The 24,841-nt window shown below is 36.4% G+C and overlaps 1 protein-coding gene across 1 annotated transcript in view; it reads right to left on the reverse strand.

Annotated features, from left to right (window-relative positions):
• LOC138143487 (probable small intestine urate exporter) overlaps positions 1 to 24,841 on the reverse strand; it is a 65,056-nt gene that overhangs the window by 9,580 nt on the left and 30,635 nt on the right. Inside the window, exons 6-9 of the mRNA XM_069064758.1 lie at positions 17,214 to 17,332; positions 16,689 to 16,850; positions 1,632 to 1,764; positions 1,405 to 1,546 (exon numbers count right to left, since the gene is read on the reverse strand). Coding sequence (XP_068920859.1) covers positions 1,405 to 1,546; positions 1,632 to 1,764; positions 16,689 to 16,850; positions 17,214 to 17,332 — 556 coding nt within the window. The remainder of the gene's footprint in view (positions 1 to 1,404; positions 1,547 to 1,631; positions 1,765 to 16,688; positions 16,851 to 17,213; positions 17,333 to 24,841) is intronic.

Raw genomic sequence — 24,841 nt, forward strand, 5'->3', positions numbered from 1 at the left:
TGTATTAAAAATAAAAAATAGTGGATATAACATCTGAGCTGAAGTCTTTGAAGAAATATTAGAGACTAGAAGGAAAAAATGGGAATGGAATACTTTCTAGACATATATGATAGTTTGTGCAAATGCAGGGAGGCAAAAGATGGCACAATGAATTCAGAAAATATTGAATTTAAATGATGATATACATTTGAAATAAGTTTTGAATGAAAGAGAGTAATGTGATATGACTGAAAAAGTCCACAATTTGAATATGGAGGGTTTTAAATGACAAGTTGAATAGATTGCATAACTTGTATCTTATCCCAAAGACTTCAGAATGAAAGAATGGGGTTATCAACTGCAGGTTGGTGCTTTATAGAAGATGATTGAATTCTTGTTGGCAATGATCAACATCATCTGGCAATGTCAACAACCTGGGTTATCTCTACTTAGTCAAATGTTTAGAAATGCATAGATAATAACTATCAAAAAGGATGCCCCTATTTCTCAGTTGATTTAACAACTACACTGACATTAAAGATTGGAAATTATTTTCCTTAGTTCTGATGCTATGTAAGGCTCTATAACAGCAAAGCGATATTTGCTGCCTTGGCTTTATAGGCTGCCAAAAGGGAGAATGGCATCTGTGGCACACTTAGGCCTGTCAAATGTAGATTTTTGAGATTAAATTTTCCCTAGCTCTGTCCAGATAATTAAAAGAGCTAGGAGAATGGGGTCAAACAAATTGGACAAGACCTGTGCTCCATGACTTATGATACAGATGTCTACTAATAAGTAACAACTCTGTCTGATGTCAAATCCACTAGCTTTTAAGTGCCTATGATGGACCAGGCATTGTGCTAAACAGAGGAACTGTGTCAAGTTCTGGAATGTAAGGCTGGAGTAATATCAAAGACTAAACTATTCTGAAGAATGTTTGAGAAGAATAATAAAAATACCAGTTGACTTCTATATCAACATTTATAGTTTATAAAGCAATCTATCTAAAAGGACTCTGAGAAGCTTGTGGTGCAGATGACCCCCCCCCAACATATACATACTTACCTAGATATATAATTACATACATATGTATGTATAAGTATTTTTATGTGCGTATACACACACACACACACACACACACACACACACACACACACACACTGAAGTTTAAAGAAAGAACCTAAATGACAAAGTTCCACAATAAATACTTTTTTTCGGCACAGGGAAGGCAGAGCAATTGGGGTTAAGTGAATTGCCCAAGGTCACATAGCTAGTATGTGTTAAGTGTCAGAGGCTGTATTTGAACTCAAGTCCTCCTGACTACAGGGCTAGTGCTCTATTCCCTGAGCCACATAGCCATCACCCCTTCTAACCCCCCCAATCAATCTTAAAGCAAAAATTGGGGTGGGGGATTAGAAGCCTTACCTAGGAGCAATTTCTAGGATATTAACTGATATTACTGTGGCACACAGGTTGTTCATTGCCAAAGAAAGAATCAGAATGACAATAGCTGTGTAGTTGCTGACATATGGCACAGCAATGAATAATGCTCCTCCTGGTAGCATTCCTGGGGAATAAGGACACAAAGAATCACTGCAGATGTTCTAGAGATCTTCAAGAAGTTTCCCAGCATCACCTGATATTATCTTTACCAAGCACTATGTGGAATTTACGAATCACCACTGGACTGAAGATATTCCTGGACAAGAGGAAATATGCCATTTGACTTCCTAAATTAACAGCAATGATTGACACAATGGAAGGCAATGAACTCAGAAGCCCATTCTGTGGAGAGAAGAGGGACACAAGGGAAATAATATAGACGCAATCATTACTTAGAGAAGCAAATGCCTAGACTACTGAGGGGTAAAAGGATGTGATGGAAAATTCTTCATGGCTTAGGATATGGACAAGGTTGGGTTCATACCATGCTTTGGGCACAAATTTGCTAGATTTCCTTTGGTAAATCACTTAACTTCTACAAGGTTAACTTACATATTGATAAAATGGAAATGATAGAATTTATCTCATGGGTTTATTGTGAGCATCAAATGCTATAATTTAAGTTCAGCTCTTTATAAGGTCTAAAGCATGATATGTCAGTTCATGTAATGATGTCATCAAAAAGAATGATAAGCATTGGGGAAAATGTGGAAGTAGATAAAGTTCATCTGCAATGTACCCACCCTCCCTTTTCTATGATTCTATATGCCTTACATTATTACTCCAATCCAAAAGGATGAACCATGAATGAAGAAGGCAAAGTGAGACAGGAACTCAACTAGAGTTCTCTCAACTTCCCCTCCACCTAATTTATATATATATATATATATATATATATATATATATATATATACATATATATATATATATATATAATTTTTAGTGTTCAATATTTACTTCCATAAAAGTTTAACATGTTTTCCCCTCCCTCTCCCCTCCTTCTCCAAGATGGCCTGTAATCAGATATGGGTTTTTCTGGTTTTTTTTCCAGGTTTTTCTGAAGTCTGCCTGTTCATCACTTCTTATGGCATGACAGTATTCTATTACATTCATATCTGAGACCTTGTTCAGCCATTCCCTAATTGAACTGCATTCCCTCAATTTCCAGTTCTTGGCCACCACAAAGGGAGCTGCTATAAATATTTTTATAAATGTGTGTCCTTTTTCCATTTTTATTATCTCTTTGTAATACAGCTCTAGAAAGGGTATTGCTGGGTTAAAGGGCATGTACATTTTTATAGCCCTTTGGTCATAGTTCCAAATTGCTCTCAAGAATTGTTGGATCAGACCACAGTTCCATGAACAATGAATTAGCATTCCAACTTCCCTACATCTTCTCCAATAAATATCCTTTTCTTGTTTTAGCATGTTAGTCAATCTGATATATCTGATGTGGTACCTTAGAGTTGTTTTGATTTACATCTCCCTAATCAATAGTGATTTAGAGCATTTTTATATCACTTTAGATAGCTTCAATTTCTTCATCTGAAAATTGCTTGTTCATATTCCTTGACCATTTATCAATTGGGGAATGACTTGTGTTCTTGTAAATTTGACTCAGTTCTCTATATATTGTAGAAATGAGGCACTAGTAAATTTCTTTCCCAGTTTTCTTCTTTCCTCCTAATTTTTGTTGTACTGGCTTTGTTTCTACAAAAATTTTCAAATTTAATATAATCAAACTTATTCATTTTATAGTTGATAATGTTCTCTATTTCTGGTTTTGTCATAAATTCCTGCATTCTCTGTAAATCTGCCAGACAAATTATTCCTTGCTTCCTTAATTTGTTAATAGTATAGTATCAGCCTTTATACCTAAATTGTGTACTGATTTGTATGGCATCAGATGTTGGTCTATGCCCAGTTTCTGCCATACTATTTTCCCATTTTTCCAGCAGGTTTTGTCAAATATTGAGTTCTTATCCCAGAAGCTGGGGTCTTTGGGTTTATCAAACACTAGGTTGCTATAATCATTAACTACTTTCTATTGTATTCCTAACCTATTCCACTGATCTACTCATTTATTTCTTAGCCAGTATCAAGTAGTTTTGATAATTGTTGCATTATAATACAATTTACGATCTGGTATTTATAGACCGTCTTCACTAGCATTTCTTTTCATTAATTCCCTTGATATTCTGGATATTTTGTTCTTTTGGATGAATTTTATATTATTTTTTCTACCACTATAAATAATTTTTGGGTAGTTAGATTGGTATGTCACTGAATAAGTAAATTAATTTAGGCAAAATTGTCATTTTTATTATATTAGCTCAGTCTATTCATGAACTATTGATGTTTTTTTTCTGTTTATTTAGATCCTATTATTTGTGTGAAAAGTGTTTTGTAATTGTGATCATATTGTCCCTGGGTTCATTTTGGCAGGAAGTCTCCCAAACATTTTATAATGTCGGCAGTAACTTTAAATGGAATTTCTCTATCTCTGGCTGTTGAGCTTTCTTAGTAATATATAGAAATGTTGAGGATTTATATGGGTTATTTTATATCCTGCAACCTTGCTAAAGTTTTTTATTATTTCAAGTGGTTTTTTACTTGATTCTCTAGGATTTTCTAAATATATCATTATATCATCTACAAAGAGTTATAACTTAGTTTCTTCTTTGCTTATTATAATTCCTTCAATTTCTTTTTCTTCTCTTATTGCTAAAGCTAACATTTCTAGCTCCATATTGAATAACAATGGTGATAATGGACATCCTTGCTTCAATCCTGAGCTTATTGGAAATGCTTCTAATTTATCCCCATTACATATTATTGAAGATTTTAGGAAGATGCTACTTTTGATTTTAAGGAAGAATCCATTTATTCCTATGTTCTCTAGATTGTATCGTTGTATTTTGTCAAAAAAGCGTTTTCTGTATCTATTGAAATAATCACATGGTTTCTGTTAGTTTTGTTGTTGATATGATCAATTATGCTGATAGTTTTCCTAATATTGAATAAGTCCTGAATTCCTGATCAATGTGTATTATTCTTGTGATAAGTTGCTGTGATCTTTTTGCTAATATTTTATTTAAAATTTTTGCATCTATATTCATTAGGGAAATGGGTCTATAATTTTCTTTCTCTGTTTTGTTTCTTCCCAATTTGAATATCAGTACCATATTTGTATCATTAAATAATTTGATAGGACTCCACCAATTTTCCCATATAATCTATAGAGTATTGAAATTAATTGTTCTTTAAATGTTTAATAGAATTTACTTGTAAATCCAACTGACCCTGGAGATTTTTTCCTAGGGAGATCATTAATGGATTGTTCAGTTTATTTTTTTCTGAGATGGGTTTGTTTAAGTATTTTACTTCCTCTTCTGTTAATCTGGGCAATTTATATTTTTGAAAATATCCATCCATTTCACTAAGATTGTCAAACTTGTGGGCATACAATTGGGCACAATAATTCCTAAATATTGTTTTAATTTCCTCTTCATTGGTGCCAAATTCACCCTTTTTATCTTTTGATACTAGTAATTTGGTTTTCTTCTTTATTTTTAAAATCAAATTAATGAGAGGTTTATCAATTTTATTGTTTTTATTTCATAAAACCAGCTATTATTTTTATTTTTTAGTTTAACAGGTTTTTATCTCAATTTTCTTAATCTCTATTTTGACTTGCAGTATTTCTAATTTGTTATTTAATTTAGTATTTTTGTTTTTTTTAGCTTTTTCAGTTGCATACCCAATTCATTGATCTTCTTTTTATTTTATTCATGTAAGCATTCAGAGATATAAAACTTCCCCTAAGAATCACTTTTGCTGTATCCCATAAGTTTTGGTAGGTTGTCTTACTATCATTCTCTTGAATGAAGTTATTGATTGTTTCTATGATTTGTTGGGTGACCTACTCATTCTTTAGGATTAGATTAGTTAGTTTCCCATTAACTTTTCCATGGCCATTTTAGAAAATTTTATTTTTAACTTATATTTTAAAATAAAATATTTTATTTTTAACTTTAACAGAGGCAGAGCCAAGATTGCAGAGAGAAATGAGGAAGTTGCTTGTACTTTTCCCAATTACTCTTGCAAAAAATGCTAAATCAAACAGCTAGAAGAATTGTGGAGGAACATAATCTACTAAAATCAGATTGAAACTAACTTCCAGCCCAAGAGAACTTGGAAGGATTTTAGGAAAGGCCTGTCTCACTTGGGTGAGAGGGGAGCACAGCACAGGGCAGGCAGTGTCTGGGCAAATCTAGATGATGCAGCTATGATGCAGCAGTGATGGCTTAGCAGACCAGGGGTACAACAGACCAGCAGTGAGACCTCCAACTCCAACACAAAAGACAAATTGCCAGCCTTGGAACCTGGCAAAAAGGAGTGACTAGGCCAGGACACCCCAGCAAGTAACCAGCACCTCAGGTCCCAGTGGAGAAATCCAGTGCTAAGAACCTTGGACCCAGCACTAGAAGTTTGGGACAGCACCCCCTATGCCCTAGGAGAAGAGCTTAAATTTTTAAAAGGAGCAAAAACAGAAAAGAATTCTGACCATAGAAAGCTACTTTGGCAAGAGAAAGGATCCAAACCTACTCAGAAGAGGACAGCAATATTAAAATGCCTACATGTGAAAACTAAAAGTGCAATATTAGTTGGTCTTAAGCCCAAAACCTTCCTGGAAGAAGCAAAAAAAAAGACTTTATAAATTAAATAATAGAGGTAGAAAAAATTGGGGAAAGAAATAAGAGGTATGCAAGAGAGTCAACAGCTTGGAAAAGGAAGGATAAAAATCCACTGAAGAAAAGAACTCCTTAAAAAGGAGCATTAGCCAAAAGGAAGAGGATGCAAAAAAATAAAAAAAATAAAAAACTAAGTGAAGGAAATAATGCTTTAAAAATTTGAATTGGGTGAGTGGAAGCTAATGTCTCTATGAAACATCAAAAATGAGTCAAACATCATTAAAGAAAGATAAACCAAGACTTTTGGGAACCAAGATAACAAAGTAAGAAGTAAGTTGCAGGGCAGCTAGGTGGCACAGTGAATAGAGCAATGGCTGTGACATCAGGAGGACCTGAGTTCAAATCCGACCTCTTATACTTAACACAAAAAAACTAGCTGTGTGACCTTGGGAAAGTCACTTAACCCCAATTGCCCTTCTGAAAAGCAAAGAAAAAAATTAGTTGCTCTCACTGTCCCTTATTTACCTCTGAAAGCCCAGAAAATATCACCCCAGGAAAAACCCTGGAACAGCTGAGCCAGCAGAAAGACATAGAACAGCGGCCTTATAGCTCAGGAATTTTGAGTGATTAATTGACAGGTGGCATCTCAGCAAGTTAGCACCAATCCTCACCTCAGCCAAATCAGGGGGAGATCCTGAGTCCCAGGGTGGTGGAGCAGGCAAGCATCAACATCAGAACCCTCTCAGTGCCTTCACACAGGGAAGGGAAGTGGTACAATCCAGTCTTGAGAACCACAATGTGAACTGACCAGCACACTTCTGCCAGCAGCTAAACCTCCCTGTGCTTTAACACAACTCTAAGAGGCACAGCTCCAGTCAGGCAGGCATTCTCCAGCAACCAAACCTCCACATGCTTCCACACAAAACCAGGAAGCAAAACTACAGGTAGCCAGACTGGCATCCTCTTGTGTCCAAGATTTCCAGAGTTTCAAAGCAGCCTGGATGAGAAGGTATCCTCCAAGGGCCATTCCCACCCCCCCAAGATACAGCTCAGCACCAGGTAAGTTGTCAGAACCTTACAGCTGCCAGCACCTGAGGGCCCAGCACACAAAGACAGTGACAAGGTCCCTGTGTCCTAGCACAAGAAACTTGGGTCAGTGTTCCCTGTTTTCTTGCAGGAGAACTCAATTTTAAAAGTTAGGAAATGCACAAACACCATGAACAAAAAAGGGAGAAACAAAGATAATAGATTCTTATTATGAGAACAGGAAAGAACAAGGCACAAATTCAGAATAGGAATTTATTGCCAATATATCCATATCCAAAACCTCAAAAGGGAATATTAACTGATCACAAGTCCAACAAGCATGCTGGAAAGATCTCTAGAAGGATTTTAAAAGCCAAATAATAGAAATAGAAGAGAAATTGGGAAAAGAAATGAGAGGTATGCAAGAGAGAATCAATAGGCTAGAAAAGGAAGGATGAAAATTCACTGTTGAAAACAAGTTACTAAAAATATAATTGAGCAAATCAGGAAAAGTGCAATGAAAAAAACCACTCCTTGAAAAACAGAATCAGTCAAATGGAAAAGAAGACACAAAAAGTCATTGAAGAGAACTCCTTAGAACATAAAATGAGCCAAATGAAAGAGGAGGTATAAATTCTAATTGAAGAAAATAATTCATTAAAAACTAGAATGTAGTGAAGGGAAGCTAACGAGTCTATGAGGCATAAAGAATCGGTCAAAGAAAACCAAAAGAATAAAAAAGAGAATAAAAAGTAAAATATCTCATTGACAAAATAACTGACATAGAAACTAAATCCAGGAGATATAATTTAAGAACTTCTGATCCATCTGAAAGCCATAGTGATAAAAAAAGCCTGGATATCATCTTTCAAGAAGTCATCAAGGAAAACTGCCCTGTGGTTCTAGAACCAGAGAATAAAATGGTAATTGTAAGAATACACCAATCATCTTCTGAAAAAGATACCAAATTGAAGATACCAAGGAATATTGTAGACAAATTCCAAAATTATCAGGTTAAAGAGAAAAAAATTCAAGCAGTCAGAAAGAAATTATTTAAATATCATGGAAAAATAGTCACAGGACCTTGTAGCTTCTATATTGAAAGATCAGAAGGCTTAGAATTGAATATTCCATAAGGCAAAGGAACTTGGATTATTACAACCAAGGACTAACTACCCAGTGAAATTAAGCATAATCTTTCAGGGGGAGAAGATGGCATTCAATAAATATGGGATTTCCTGGCTTTCCTGATGAAAAGACCAGAGCTCAAGGGAAAATTTATTGTCCACATACAAGGCTTCAAATACAAGATGTATAGAAAGGTAAACAGGAAAGAGAAACAACAACAACATATTATTAATAATGGCAAACTGTTCACATTACTACAAAGGAAGATGATACTTGTAACTCTTGAGAACTGTGCCATTATTGTAACATTTAAAAGGGGCATAGATAAACAAAGGTCATGGGTTTAAGTTGACTTTAATGTGATGATAAAAATATAATTATGCAAAGAAAAGGGAGTGTAATGGGAGAAGAGGAAAGGAGGAGGCAGAAAAAGGGTAAATTATATCATGTGAAGAGATACAAAGACTTATTACAATAGAGGACAGATGAGAAAGGAAGATGAGCCTTACTGTCATCAGATTTGGTTTAAAGGGAGAATAACGTGCTCAGTTAGGTATAGAAATCTAATTTACCCTATAGGAAGTAGGAAGTGAAAGGGGAAAGAAAAGGGAGGGGTTAGATAAAGGGAGGGAAGAAGTAGGAAGAAAAAAGGGGAAGAAGAGGGGAGGGGACTGAAAGAAGAGAGGTAGCCATTAGTCAAAAGAAAAACTCTAGTGAGGAAGGAAAAGGAAAAAGGAGAGAAAAAAAAGCATAAATGGTGGTGAGGGGGAGATAGGATGGAGAGAAAGACATAGTAATCAAAACTGACTGTGAATGGGGTGATCTCTTCTGTAAAAAAGAAATGTAGAATGGCTTAAAAATCATAATCCTACAATATTTCTTTTAGAAGAAACACATTTGAAAAAGAGAGATACAGGAGGAGGCTAGGTGGTGCAGTGAATAGATCACTGACCCTGGAGTCAGGAGGACCTGAGCTCAAATTTGGCCCCAGACACTTGACACAATTACTAGCCATGTGACTTTGGGCAAGGCACAAAAAAAAGCAAAAAAAAAGAAAGAAAGAAAAAGAGAGATACAAAGAGTAAAAGTAAATGGCTAGAACAGAACATAGTAAGATTCAGGTGAAGTTAATAAGGAAAAAACAGGGGTAACAATCCTAATGTCATATAAAACAAAAGCAAAAATAGAACTAATTAAAAGACATAAGGAAGGAAATTACATCTAGCTAAAAGGTACCATAGACAATCATGAAATTTCATTACTAAACATATATGCACCAAGTGGTATAGTTTCTAAATTCTTTGAGGAGAAGTTAAGGGAGTTACAGGAATACATAGACAACAACTATACCAGTGGGATATCTCAACCTCCCTTTCTCAGAACTAGATAAATTTAAAGACAAAATAAAGAAAAAAGAAGCTAAGGAGATGAATAGAAATTTAAAAAAGTTAGATATAGTTGATCTCTCGAGAAAACGGAATGGGGATAGAAAGGAACATACCTTTTTCTCAGTAGTACATAGCACCTACACAAAAATTTACCATGTCAAGGGGCAGAGCCAAGATGGTGGAGTAAAAGCACAAACTTGGCATAAGTTCCAGGTCCAACCATTTCCAATACCTGTAAAAAATGACTCTAAAATTTTTTTAAAGCTACAGCGGAGCAGAGTCAAGATTGCAGAATAGAAAGAGGACTTCTGCATGGCTCCCTCTTCCGTCTCCTCTAACTCATTTTAAAAGGTGAATGAACAAACTTTGGAGCTACAGAACCCACAAAATGATACAGAGAAACTAACCTCCTACTGATGACAGCCTGGAAGGCTGGCAGGAAGCAGCCATAACAGCACTCTGGGAGCAGATACCAGCCCCACAAAAGCCTGAGGTTCTAGCCTCAGGGTGGCCATGAGCTGCCCCTGGCTGGAGGGACTTCAGATCATCAGCAGCTGTGGCTGTTTCCAGAATTATCAACACATAGATGCTAAGGACAAAGTGAGAGGTCAGTGCAGTATGGACTTTGGGATCTGGTGGTTTAGGACTGCAGTCCATTCTTTATCCCCTGGAAGGAGAAGCTGCTGAGGTTCCATGGCCATGCAAATGCATGTGGCAGCTTCAGCTCCTGGCTTGCAGATTATAGGGGTACCAAGTGAATAATATGAGGGGTAATTGCTCTTGCTTTAACCTGCTTAGTTCTGAAATGCAGTCTAGGGTGGAGGTCCTGGGGTAAACGACCAGCTTGCCAGAATATGTGGGGGCTTCAGAGAGGGCACCCAAATAATACCTTCAGCAGCTGAGAAAACCCCAGCTATTGGGATAAAGCTCCACTGTATGGTAGCAAAGTGCTACTGTGGCACAAAGCTCAAAAGTCAAGTAATTGAGTGGCAACATGAGCAGGGAAAGGAAGCAAAGCAAGCAGAGCAATCTAAATTTACACTCCTATTTTAGGGACAAAAAGGATCAAAACATGGAACAGGAGCAGGACACCAAAGTCAGAACTCCTTCACCAAATCTTCCAAGAAAAATACAAGCTGGTTACAGGTCACAGAGGACTTTAAGAAGGATTTTGAAAACCAAATAAGGGAACTGGAGGAAAAATTGGGAAGAGAAATGAGAGCAATGCAAGAAAATTATGAAATGAGAGTCAACAACCTGAATGAAGAAAATAACACCTTAAATATAGACTAACTCATATGGCAAAAGAGGCTCAAAAAATGCAATGATAAGAAGAATGCCTTAAAAAACTGAATTTTCCATATGGAAAAAAGAATCTCAAACGTTCACTGAAGAGCATCATTCCTTAAGAATTAGAGTGGAGCAAATGGTGACCTTATGAGAAATCAAGATACTATTAAATGGATCCAAAAAAATGAAAAAAATAGAAGGCAATGTGAAATATCTCAGTGTGAAAACCATTGACCTAGAAAATAGATCCAGGGGAGTAATAATGAGAAAGGTTTTGTGAGGTACAGACATCATCTTCTCAAGTAGGAATGTAAATAGTTTAACCTTATTATGTCCCTTATTATTTCCCTTTCCTATTTACCTCTTTAATTTTTTTTAATCTTGTACTTAAAAGTCAAATTTACTATTCAGTTATAATCTTTTCACCAAGAATGTTTGAAGGTCCTCTATCTCATTAAATGTTCATTTTTGCCCCTCACAGACTACACTCAATTTTGGTAGGTAGGTGATTCTTGGTTGTAATCCTATCTCATTTGCCCTCTTGAGAGCTCCAGAAGTAGTAGCAGCAGCTGCTGATTGACTCACCCCAAAGGCTTGCTTCTGGTTTTCTGGGGTCAGGGCTGTGCTGGCACAGTTTGCACTCACCTGTGCTCTACTGTCACTACATGAAATGGACCTTTCCTTCTGACCTTCCAAGTTGTCTATGGCAACTGTGGATTGAGAGGTCTGCAAAACACCACTGCTGTGAGTGATTCAGTCCCCCTGAGAACTATTCTGGGTTTGCTGGGACCTGGTCTGCACTGGCATGCCCTTCACTGTATTATGCTCTGATCTCACTCTGGCACAAGAGACCTTTCTTGCTGACTTTCCAACTTGTCTTTGGCTGGAAATTTGTTTCACTCCATCTTTCTATGGGCTGTTGCTCTAGCATTTGTTTAGAGTCACTTTTTAAAGGTATTTGGAGGTCTGTGAGGGAAAGCTCAGTAAATTTACTCTCCAATCTTGACTCTCCCTCTTGATAATTTCTTGAAAGGTGCTGTCCAAGTCCTCCTCTTGATCCTAAATTTACAGAATTTAGTGATTCTAATATTATCTCTCCTGGATATATTTTCCAGGACAGTTGTTTTTCCCATGAGATATTTCCATTTTCTATTTTTTTGCATTCTTTTGAATTTGTTTGATTCTGAATGACTCATTAGCTTCCACTTGCCCAATTCTAACTTTTAAGGAGTACTTTTCTTACTTAACTTTTGTACTTTCTTTTTAATTTGACCAATTGTACTTTTTAAGGAGTTATTTTCTTTTTAAATTAATTTATATATATTTTAGTATTAAACTTTCATTTCCATAAGATTTTGAGTTACAAATTTTCTCTCCATCTCTACTCTACCACTCACCCCAAGATAGTAATCCTACTGAATACCCCTTCCCTTAATCCCTTAATATCTTTCATATCCCCTTATCCCCCCTTACTTCATCATAATTCTTATTTCATATATCTTATTTCTTATATTGTATATCTTATTTCCCAGTTGGATGTAAAAACAATTTTTAACATTTGTTTTTAAAACTCTGAGTTCCAGATTCTCTCCCTTCTTCCCTCCTCACACCCCCCCACTGTGAAGACAAGTAATTCAATATAGGTTGTACCTGTGTAGTTACACAAAACATTTGATAGTAGTCATATTGTGAAAGGCTAACTGTATTTCCCTCCATCCTATCCCACCCTCCATTTTTTATATTAACTCCTTTAACCCTTACTTCTGACAGCCCTCTCCCTTAATCTGCCCTGCCTTCTATCATTCCCCCTCTTATCTCCTTCCCTCCTACTTTCCTGTAGAGTAAGATACCCAATTGTGTGGGTATGTTATTCCCTCCTTAAACCAAATCCAATGAGAGTAAGGTTGATTCATTCCCTTTCACCTTCCTGCTCTTCCCCTCCATTGTAACAGTTTTCTCTTGACTCTTTAATGTGAGATAATTTACACTATTCTATCTCTCCCTTTCTCCTTCTCCCAATATATTCCACTCTCACCTCTTAATTTTATTTTTAGTTATTATTCCTTCATATTCAACTCATCCGGTGCCCTCTGTCAATGTATACATGTACATACCTATACACACACTTACATATAAATATACACGCATACACCCTCCTGTATATACATACATGTGTATGTAGACATATATGTTCTCTTCAACTGTCCTCATACGGAGAAAAGTCTCATGAGTTATAGTTATCATTTTTTTTTGCAAATGCCAAAATCGTTCAATTGTCAAAATTGTGCATGCCAATGTAAAAAAAGAAAAACTTGAAAAAAACTTAAAAATCCAAGATTGAACACCAAATTAGAAATCCTGATATTCAAAGGAGAGATTAATAAAAGAACAAGTGAGAAATATATCAAACTAATAATAAAATTAGTAGCTGATTTTACAGGGGAAACAACCAAACCATTGGCTCTTTTGATTAAATAAATAAGAAAACCAATTTTCTGGTAATAAAAATAAAAGTAGTGAGTTCATCACCAATAAAGAGGAAATTGAAATAATCATTTGACATTATTTTCCCAAATTATATACCAATAAATTTGACAATGTAAGCAAAATGGATGACTATATTTCCAAAAATATAATAGCACAGATTAACAAAAGAGGAAACAGAATAACTAAATAACCCCATATTAGAAAAAGACATTGAAAAAGCTATAAATTACCTTCCAAACATAAAAACTCAGGGCCAGATGTATTCACTATTTATTTCTAACAAGCATTTAATGAGCAATTAATTTCCATACTATATAAACTATTTGGAAAATTAGATGAATAAGTTGTCCTACCAAGTTCTTTTTATGACATAAATATTGCGTTGATACCTAAGCCATGTATAACAGAAACAACAAAAAAAGAGTATTATAGACCAATTTCCCTAATGAATATGGACGCAAAAAATTTAAATGAAATACTAGTAACAAGATTAGGGCAACATATCACAAGGATAATACACTGTGAACAGGTAGAATTTATACCAGGAATGTAGGGCAGGATCAATATAGAAAAATTAGCAGTGTAATTAACCATATCAATAGCAAAACTAACAGAAATCATATGATTATTTTCATAGATACAGAAAAAGCTTTTGACAACATAACAGCACTTATTACTATTAAAACACTAGAGAGCATAAGAATAAATAGGGCTTTCCTGAAAATGATAAGTAGCATGTATCTGAAACTATTAGCAAACATTACCTGTTATGGGGATGAGCTAGAAACCTTCCCAATAATATCAGGTGTAAAGAAACTATGCTACCACCACCACTATTATTCATTATTGTTCTAGAATATTAGCTATAGCAATAATAGAAAAAAGAAATCAGAGGAATTAGAATAGGAAATGAGGAAACAAAACTCTCACTCTTTGCAGATGATATGATGGGATACTGAGAGAATCCTAGAGAATAAAGTAAAAAAAAAATACTTGAAATGATAATTTTTAGCAAAGTTGAAGTACACAAAATAAATCCACGTGTCATCAGTGTTTGTGTGTGTGTGTGTGTGTGTGTGTGTGAGGGTGTCCACATAAGTAAAGTCCAGTAGCAAGGGATAGAAAGACAAATTCCATTTAAAATAACTGAAGATATTATAAAGTTATAAAATTATATATTATAAAATACTGGGGATTCTTACCTATCAAGAAAAATCAAGGAACTATATGAACACAAACATAAAACACTTTTCACACAAATAAAGTCAGATCTAAACAATTGAAAAAATATTATTTGCTCATGGGTAGGTCAAACCAATATTACAAAAGTGACAATTTTACCTAAATTAATCTCCTTATTCAGTGTTATAGAAGTCAAACAATCAAAATCATTTTATAGATCTAGAAAAAATAACAAAATGCATATGGAAGAATAAAAGGTCAAGAGTATCAAGGGAATCAATAAAAAATAAATTGGAAGGTCTATGGTGTAGCCCTACTAGACACCTAATTTCATGATTAAATGGTTTTCATCAAAAGATCCTGGCACTGACAAGTAAATAGAGTATCAGTGGTTCAGAGGAATAAATAACTTGCACAAAACATTATAGCAAATGGCCATAGTAATTTATTGCTTTATAAGTCCAAAGATCTAAGTTTTTGTAATGGAAACTCACTATTTTACAAAAACTTCTGGGAGAACTGGAAAACAATATGGCAGAAACTAGGTCAAAATATCACTAAACATAAGGGGTGATACCATAAGCAAATTCCAGAAGTAAGGAATAGTTTACCTGTCATATCTATGAAGAAGGGGACCAAACAAGAGCTAGAGAGCATTATGAAATGTAAAATGTATCCTTTTGATATTAAATTTAAAAAAAATTTGCTCCCCCAAAACAATGCAACCAAAATTAGAAAGATAGCAGAAAACTGGGGGAATTTTTTTTTAGCAAATATCTCTGAAAAAGGCCTCATTTCTCAAATATACAAATAACTGAGTCAAATTGAGAAGATTACATATCATTCCCCAATTTATAAATCGTCTAATAATATAAACAGGTAGTTTTCAATTGAAGAAATCAAAGTTATCTATAGTCAAATAAAAACACTCTAAATCACTATTGATTGGAGAAATTCAAATTAAAACAACTCTGTGGTACCTACTCAAACCCATTAGTTTGGCTAATAGGACAGAAAAGAAAGATAATAAATGTTGCAAGAGATGTCAGAAAACTGGGACACTAAGTCACTGTTGGTAGAGTTGTGAATTGATGTAACAGTTGTGAAAAGCAATTTTCAACTATGCCCAAAGGGTTATACAATTATGCATATCTTTTCATCCAGCAATAACTCTATTAGGTCTGTATCCCAAAGAGATTTTAAAAAGAGGGGAAGGACCTATTTGTACAAAAATATTTCTAGCAACTCTTTTTGTTGTGGTTGAGAATTGGAAATTGAGGGGATACTCATCATTAGAGGACTGGCTGAAAAAGTTGTAGCATATGATTTTAATGGAATATTATTGTTCTATAAGAAATGAGAGAGTGATTTCAAAAAGACATAGAAAGATCTACAGGAATTAATGAAGAGTGAAGTGAGGAGAACACTGTACACAATAACAATATTGGACAATGAACAACCATGAATAACTTAGTAGCTATTCACACAAATACAATGATGCAAGACAATCCCAAAGAACTTATGAAAAAAAAAAAAACTATCTGCCTCCAGAGAAAGAACTAATGGCATCTGAATACAGACTGAAGTGTGCTGCTTTTCTTTTTTTCTTTCCTTTCTTCCTTCCTTTCTTCATTCCTTCTGCCTTGCCTTGCATTTCCCTTTCCTTTCCTTTCCTCTCTTTTCCTTCTTTCTTTCTCTGTACTTCTGGTTCATAGAGTCTCTTCTGCATGACACCTTTCCTGATGCTGTACTTCTAGGGCCCTCCTTCCCTAACAATTTTGGGTTTAACTATTTGGTAAATATCTACATTTATTCTCCTTATATTTATGCCATACATGTACTTATGTGTACACATAAATAGATGTATTTACCTACCTACAGATAAATATGCATTTATGTATCAATTAAAATATAAGCTCCTTGTGATTATGAGCCATTTCTTTCTATTCATATGCCTAGTGCTTAACATAGTGCTTTCCATGTAGTAAGTGCTTATTAATTGATTATTCAATCAACTCAAAATCAAAAAGTGCTTAAAAAAGTAAATCAATAATAGGTATAATGTACTCACATTTCTGAGGTCAAAATGATACATAGTATTGATGAGAATTGGTAATGATTCTGTCATGCTGGCAAATATCCAGAAATAACAAAAATTAATAATCATACTGGCCCAAAGTGGTAAGGAGACAGCCATATCCTTGATAGGTAAAGACCATCCAATGGGTGTGACCTGAAAAAACACAGTAGTCATGTACTGAAAGAGTAGATTAGGATCAAAAGAGTAAAGGGTGTCTCCTATTCATAGTAACATTTAGCAGCACAATCTTAGCCTGATCATATCTGAGAAATTCAATTAGAAAGATGCAAACTCTTTTAATAGTCAGCATGGCATTAAGGGAAGAATACTAGAACTGCAGTCAAGAGAACTTCATTTAAGTTTTTCTGCTATCACTTAATAGTTGTATGGGTTGTGCAAAATCATGTTCCATTTGTAAGCCTCATCAATACATTGATATTATTATCTGGAACACTTGGTAGTTGTGATTTGCTATGTAAAATACAGCATAACAGTAAGCTACTGTTATTAACTCACCTCTGTGGGCAATGAAGAAACAATATATCTCTTTTCACTGTTACTTATATATGGGTGAGTCAAGGGATCATCATAAATCAGAAAAAAGGAGAGAGCAGTGAAAGCCAAACCAATGGCTCCTAGGAGGAAAAGAGGATACAATGAGTGCTTCTAGATTTCTGTTTCTGTTAGCTTTTTTTTTTTCTGAAACTCTCATGCTCAGAGTAACCCTCACTCCCTTGTGAGCTGACCATCTTCCTTTTGTTTTTCACTTCTCAACCAAAGCATTCAAGGTTTCTAGTCTCTATCTTCCCCTTATCTATATTTCTCTCTCATTCTATACATTTTATGAACAGAGAAACTTTCAGTTAGCAACTCCTTCATATTATTAAGGTTGCTAAGTGAACTAGAAAGGGCCACAGAGACCGAGTCACAAAGAATCCCTGAAAAAGAAGTCATTATACAAAACAATTCAAAACTTGCACAGTCATAGTCACATAGTTCGAATTCATACACTTCCCATCACATCCTGGAAATCTTCTTGCTCTGCCACTCTATTTTGTGAATTTAAGGGGTAGCTTTTTCTACATAAATGGGAAAAGAATACCTTCATTATGATTTTAAGCTCCAATATTAATTTTAACTGGCTTCCAGGTTATTGGACCTTCAAAGACCATGACTTGAGGAAGTTAATTCACTTATTGGGGAAGGAGTTGTGGAGAAACAATTGGCTTTGATTTCTGAGTAAGAACAAACTCACATGACCCACTACATCTAGTTATCCCTTGATGTTGTGGAACATACCACAACTCTCAACATAATTTAGGATGAAGTTTGGCAAGAAGTTTTATTGCTATCACAAATCATGGTAGTAAAAGTTATCAGCTAAAGACAAAAGTTTTTGTGGGACAAGTAATCTTTTCTTATGGGCAATGTCCACCAAATTATATAGTAAAATAAAAAAAAGATAAAAATCAATGCAATTATGCTGAATTACAAACTTTTACTAGTACAGGGCAACAGTGATTTGTACAAGTAGAGAAGCAGTCAACAAATATTTATTAAATGTTTACTATGTAGTATGCACTGTGTCAAAAAATATAGGAATATAAAGACAAAAATCATAGCCCTGACATCAAGAGTCTCACAGTTTAATTCAAGAGACAATATGTAAATAAGTACATAAAACATAGATAGAGCAAGTAGAAAGCAACCTGAAAGAGGAAAGTACATACTTCTCAGATATGGGTGTGTAGGATATTACAATTTTGTTTATCACTGTGAGAAGACTGACACTGGAAGTGCTAGGAACATAAATGAATCTTTTGCTCAGTGATTTGGGTTTATATGGGAGACTAGTGTTCTTCTTTCCCCCTCCAAATCTTATCCTTACAATATTCAGCTTTAGCCACACATTTAAATAGAGGATTGCTTAAGTCTTTTTGGCTTTTACACAAACACCCTTGACGTTTCACCTAGGTTATCTTCTTTCCATCTGCTTTCCAAACTCTTATATTTTATGCCATTGGAAACAATGCATTCAGTTTTATAATTTCTGCCCTGGGGCATGTTCTGGTGTAACTGGTGATTGAGTAAGCTATCTACCCAGTGCTAGCAATGCTTTATACTACACATGTCCTTCTGTACCCCACTACATTTCTACTTCTTTATCTCGGAACTGTAAGAAAATATTGATTGTCATTGCTAACTGAAAGGGAATGTCATTCAACCCTCTTATGGATCTACTCACTGCCCCAGTGACTTCTTTAACAAAACGAAAAATTAATACTCCATGAACACCATTCACATATATATATATTTCTCACCTATTAGAATATAAGCTCCTTGGGGTGGCCAGGTAGCACAGCGAGTAAGAGCACCGGCTCCAGTGTTGAGAAGACCTGGAGATCGAATCCCAGGCTCAGACACTTAGCACCCACCCAGAAACAACTGGCCATGTAACCTTGAGCAAGTTACTTAACCCCAATTGCTTAGGGGCGGCCAGGTGGATCAGCGAGTGGGAGCACCGGCTCCAGTGTCAGGATGACATGGATCAAATCCGGGCTCAGATACTCGGCACCACACCCAGAAATAACTGGCCGTGTAACATTGAGCAAGTTACTTAACCCCAATTGCTTAAAAAAAAAAAAAAAAGAATATAAGCTCTTGGAGTTCAGGGACAATATCATTTTCATTTACTTTTTCTGGGATTTACATAAAGCTTAGTAAATAGAAAGTATTTAATATTCAGTCCTTGTCTCAGTACTAGTATTAGGCAAGTATTAGACAATGAGAAACCCTGGACATACCTTGACACATTTCTTTTTTTTTTTTATCAATGTTAATGAATGTAATTTTATTTGGAAATGACACAAAACATCCAAAATAGAGGTTCAGTGTGTTTTTCGGAGTAATTTACATACTTACAAAAATAAATTCACCCTCTAAGAATTAGTCTTTGGAAAATTTACAGTTTTTATTTTTTTTAATGTTTTAATTAATTTGTTTGTTTCCTTTTAGTTTACAGAATTAAATTCCACAATTCCTTGAGTTTTACATTTTGTCTCCCGCCCTCTCCTTTCCCCCCATGGCGGCATATAGTCAAGCATAGGATCTGTAAATACTTTCACATTATACATTAGTCAGGTTATAAAGACAGATTGTATCAGATGGAATGAAAAATGGCAAAGAAGACATAAAACCAAACAAGAAAAGGAAAAAGATCAGGTATTTTGCTTCCACCTGGATATAAATTCAGTTCTTTCTAGTTTTTTCTCTGGATGCACACATTTCTCTCCATCATGAGTCTTTTGGGGTTGACTTATATCACTGCATTGCTGAGAACAGTCCAGTCTATCAAAGCTGGTCATGACACATACGTTGTGTCTGTAATTGTGTACAAATTTCTCCTGGATCTACTCTTCTCACTCAGCATCAGTTCATATAAGTCTCTCCAGGTAAATATGAAGTCCATCTGCTCCTCGTTTCTTATAGCACAATAGTATTCCATTACATTCATATAGCACAACTTGTTTAGCCATTCCCTAATTGATTGGCATCCCCTTAATTTCCAATTCTTTGCCACCATAAAAAGAGCTTCTATAAACATTTTTGTAAATATGGGTCTTCCTCCCACTTCTATGATATCTTTGGGATATAACCTTAGGAGTGGCATTGCGGGGTCAAAGGATATGAAAGTATATATAGCCCTTTGGGCATAATTCCATATGGCTCTCCAGAAAGGCTGGCTCAGTTCACAACTCCACCAGCAATGCATTAGTGTTCCAATTTGCCTACATCCTCTCCAGCATTTGTCATTTTCCTGTTTTGTCATCTTAGCCAATCTGACTGGTGAGATATGGTATCTCAGAGTTGTTTTGATTTGCATTTCTCTAATCAATAGTGATTTAGAGCATTTCTTCATGTGCTTATAGATATCTTTAATTGCTTTCTCTGAAAGTTTCCTGTTCATATCTGTAGCAGCAAGCACCCCAACTTTCCCATGGTGGCTGCTAGCAATACAGGTTCTTGGATCTGTTTGTTAAAGGAAAGCAACTCAAAATGGGTTAACAAGCTTACTTTAATCAGTCAGACATATATCGTTTACCTTGTTCGGGGGAAAAAGGTCAGCACCCCGAACTTCAAAGTATACAGGCAGAATTATCAAGACAGAAACAGATCAAGTAGACAGATTTCCAAACTGTCCAACCATTACATCCATACCCAGTGAACATCTGGGTTTCCACATCTGGGTTTTTCAAAGCCGGGGGGGGGGGGGCCTCTGGACAACAGCTTCCCAGAATCCAGATCAAATCACAGAACACTTTTCAAAGTGAGCCCCAAAACAAAGCTATACATCAGGGCTTATATAGCCTTCTCCTGGCTCAGAGAATGTAACAACCTTTTGGTCCCACTGGCCAATCAAAAAGTATCTACTGAAAAACAAGCCTCCCACCCCAGGCTCCAGGTGCACTTTAGCCTAGGGGCAGGGAAGATCTTCCAAATCTGCATTCCCATTACATTCAGCCCCAAGATCTTTCATGCCCATAGCATAGACAATTTACTTTTGAATTAGCACTAAACATCTCTTAGGTCACATTTTCAAGGTACAGAACTAAAGTTACCAAAGTGTCCACTGGGCCTTAAACAAACACAAAGTACATAGCATTATCACTTCAGTTCAAAACAAGAGTCCAAATAAAGTTCTGGGGGGGGGGGGGGAGGTGACCTTCCCCTCACACAGCTCCAGCCCCTGCTTCCAAGTACAGAGAGGGGGCTGGGCAACAAAACCAACAAGGTGGGGTCCCTGGGGATCCAAAGCACTTCATCCCACCCACCATAGTCACAAGTCCATCCTCCCCCTGGGTCCCAAACTGTGGGATGCAGCCAGGAAACACACTCAGTGTCCCTGCTGTGCTGCTCAGTTCTTATCTTTTCCTGTGGCTGAATTCTGACCTCCTGGGTTTCTTCTCCTCCTGCAGGCAGCAGCCGCTCCTGGCTTCTGCCCAGGTCCCAATGCAGGCAGCTCACCATTCCTGTTCTCGGCTCAGCGAAGTCTGCATGCAGGCCATTCTTCTCTCCTGGTCCATGGCTCCACAGAATCACAGCTACCACAACTGGGAAACAAACAATTATCCTAGCCCCCATACTTTCCTTTTACTCTACAGATCCTGTTCGTGATGCCATTTTGTAGCAGCAAGCACCCCAACATTCCCAGGGTGGCTGCTAGAAATACAGGTTCTTGGATCTGCTTTGTTAAAGGAAAGCAACTCAAAATGGGTTAACAAGCTTACTTTAATCAGTCAGACATATATCGTTTACCTTGTTCAGGGGAAAAAGGTCAGCACCCCGAACTTCAAAGTATACAGGCAGAATTATCAAGACAGAAACAGATCAAGTAGACAGATTTTCAAACTGTCCAACCATTACATCCATACCCAGTCAACATCTGGTTTCCACATCTGGGTTTTTCAAAGCCAGGGGGGCTCTGACCGACGGCTTCCCAGAATACAGATCAAATCACAGAACACTTCTCAAAGTGAGCCCCCAAAACAAAGCTACAAATCATGGCTTATATAGCCTTCTCCTGGATCAGAGAATGTAACAACCTTTTGGACCCACTGACCAATCAAAAAGTATCTACTGAAAAACAAGCCTCCCACCCCAGGCTTCAGGTGCACTTTAGCCTAGGGGCAGGGAAGATCTTCCAAATCTGCATTCCCATTGCAATATCCTTTGACCATTTATCAATTGGGGAATGACTTGTATACTTAAAATTTGACTCAATTCTTTGTATATTTTAGAAATGAGTCCTTTGTCAGAGACATAGGTTGTAAAGATTCTTTCCCAATTTCTTACTTCCCTCTTAATCTTGGTTACATTGGCTTTGTTTGTACAGAAGCTTTTCAATTTCATGTAGTCAAAATTATGCATTTTATATTTTATAATGTTCTCTAATTCTTGTTTAGTCTTTTGCTCTCCACAAGTCTGACAGGTAACCTATTCTTTTCTTCCTGAGAACGCATACAGTAGGTGTCCAGTGGATTATCTCGATTTCTATTTACCCTCAGGTTCTGGTATCTCAGGGCAGTTTTCCTTAACAAGCTCTTGGAGAATGTTGTCCAGGCTCATTTTTTCATCATGGTTTTCTGGTAGGCCTATGATTCTCTGATTATCTCTCCTGGATCTTTTTTCCAGGTCAGTTATTTTTTCTTTGAGGTATTTTACCTCTTTTTCTAATTTTTCATTCTTGTTGTTTTGTTTGACTATTTCTTGGTTCCTCATTTTTTCAATTTGGTTGATTCTAGTTTTTAGCAAATTATTTTCCTTGGTTATGGTTTTTTTTTTTTTTTGCATTTTGGAGGGCATTTGGGGTTAAGTAACTTGCCCAAGGTTACATGTCTATTTTTTTGTGTGTGGGTGTTAAGTGTCTGAGGCTGGAACCAAACTCAGGTCCTCCTGCCTCCAGAGCTGGAGCTTTACTCACCTCGCCACCTAGCCGCCCCTACTTCACTAATTTTTGGAGCTCCTTTTCCATATCATACACTTTTCTTTTTGAAGAGATGTTTTCTTCATTATAATGTTTTTCTAATTCTGCTATTTTGGTTTTGAGAGAATAATTTATTTTGTTTTATATCTCTCATTTGGTTTTCAAAGTTCCTTTTGATCTCATCTAGGAGAGCTTTCTGTGCTTGGCACCCATTCCCTGTTGATGTTTTAGCTGTGGGTGTGGAGTCCACATTGTCTCTCTCTTAATTTGGTTCCTCCCTCTGAGGACAGTAGGCTTCTAGAGTCTTTGTCTTTTATAGTCTCCTTTCTACACATTTTGAGGCAGGGCCCTAGCCACGCCCTTCCTCTAGAGATCCCAAGCCTTTACTGTAGAGGGTTTTGCCCTGGGGCAAGAGTTACTATGTTTTCAGGGTCAGAGGGGGGTTTGGAGCAGGTGAGGTTCTTTCTTCTGTCATCCTGGTCTTTGGAGGTCCTGATAGGGGCTTTTTTTTCTAAATTTCTGGGCTATGAAGTGGTAGCCCCAGGAGTATTTGCTGTCCAGGACAGGGGCCCCTATATTTGCTTCTTACCTTGCTCTTTCCAGTCCCAGACCTTTGGTGATAGGCCTGATAGTGACCCTTGTGGTTGGTGGGACGACTTGCCCTCCGAGTTGATCAGGCCCCTTCCGGGCCTGCCTGTCCCTTGACTCATTCTTAAAAAGGCTTATTCACTGAATGTGCTTTACCTCACTCAAAGTGAGTATCTGAAAAGGCCTTGGCCTAAAAGGGCCAGGGTCTCTCATTGCATCCTGTGTTATCCCCAGTCATCTTAATGAATATAAGGTCACTGCATCTTGTTGACTATGGAGGAGAAAGTGAGGCTGGTGACCTTGCACAGTCCTCACTCACTCAAATCAAAGTCAAGTGCTAGTCATGTCATCATTTCCATGATCTCATGGTCTTCTTTGAAACCGAAGGACAAACACAGCACTACTACTGAATGGGGTAATTGGATTATAGATTTTATAATGGGAGCAAAGCATACATGCAAAAAATAAAATATTATATTTTACCCTAAAGGTGTCAGGAAGTCAGGGGAATTCACTATTTATTAATAAGGTGGGATGATTGGGCTTTAAAAAGTATCTTGATTGATGAATAGAGGATGGATTGGAATGAGGAGATATTTAAGAAAGAGAATTCACTTAGAAAGTAGTTTCTACAGTCTAGATAAGAGGAGAATATTTGAGCTAGAATTTTGGTGGAAAGAGGAGGGGAAAAGGAACATATATGAGACATTGGGAAGTAGGGAATTTCAAGATGATCAGATTGAACAACAAATTAGATCTTTGAGGTGGAAGATCATGAGGAGAATGATATTAACTTAAGAGCCTGGGTGACTTTAAATATGGTAATCTATAACAGTAATCTGGATGTTAGGGAGAAGAGACAGTTTTGGCAAAAAGACAACAAATTCTGTCTTAGACATATTAAGATTGAGACACCTCAAGGATATTCACTTTAGAATATTTAAAAGGCAGATGGTTAGGTTGGCCAGTAATTCAGGAAAGAGAATAGAACTGAAATCATCTGCATAGAAATGATGAGATCCAATGAGATTCACAAATGATACAGAGTAAAAAGAAAAGAAGGTCCAGAATA

This window comes from Petaurus breviceps, unplaced genomic scaffold, assembly GCF_028583685.1.
Source record: "Petaurus breviceps papuanus isolate PSGF00001 unplaced genomic scaffold, PetGlider_PUasm1.0 90639, whole genome shotgun sequence".
Classification (NCBI taxonomy): domain Eukaryota; kingdom Metazoa; phylum Chordata; class Mammalia; order Diprotodontia; family Petauridae; genus Petaurus; species Petaurus breviceps.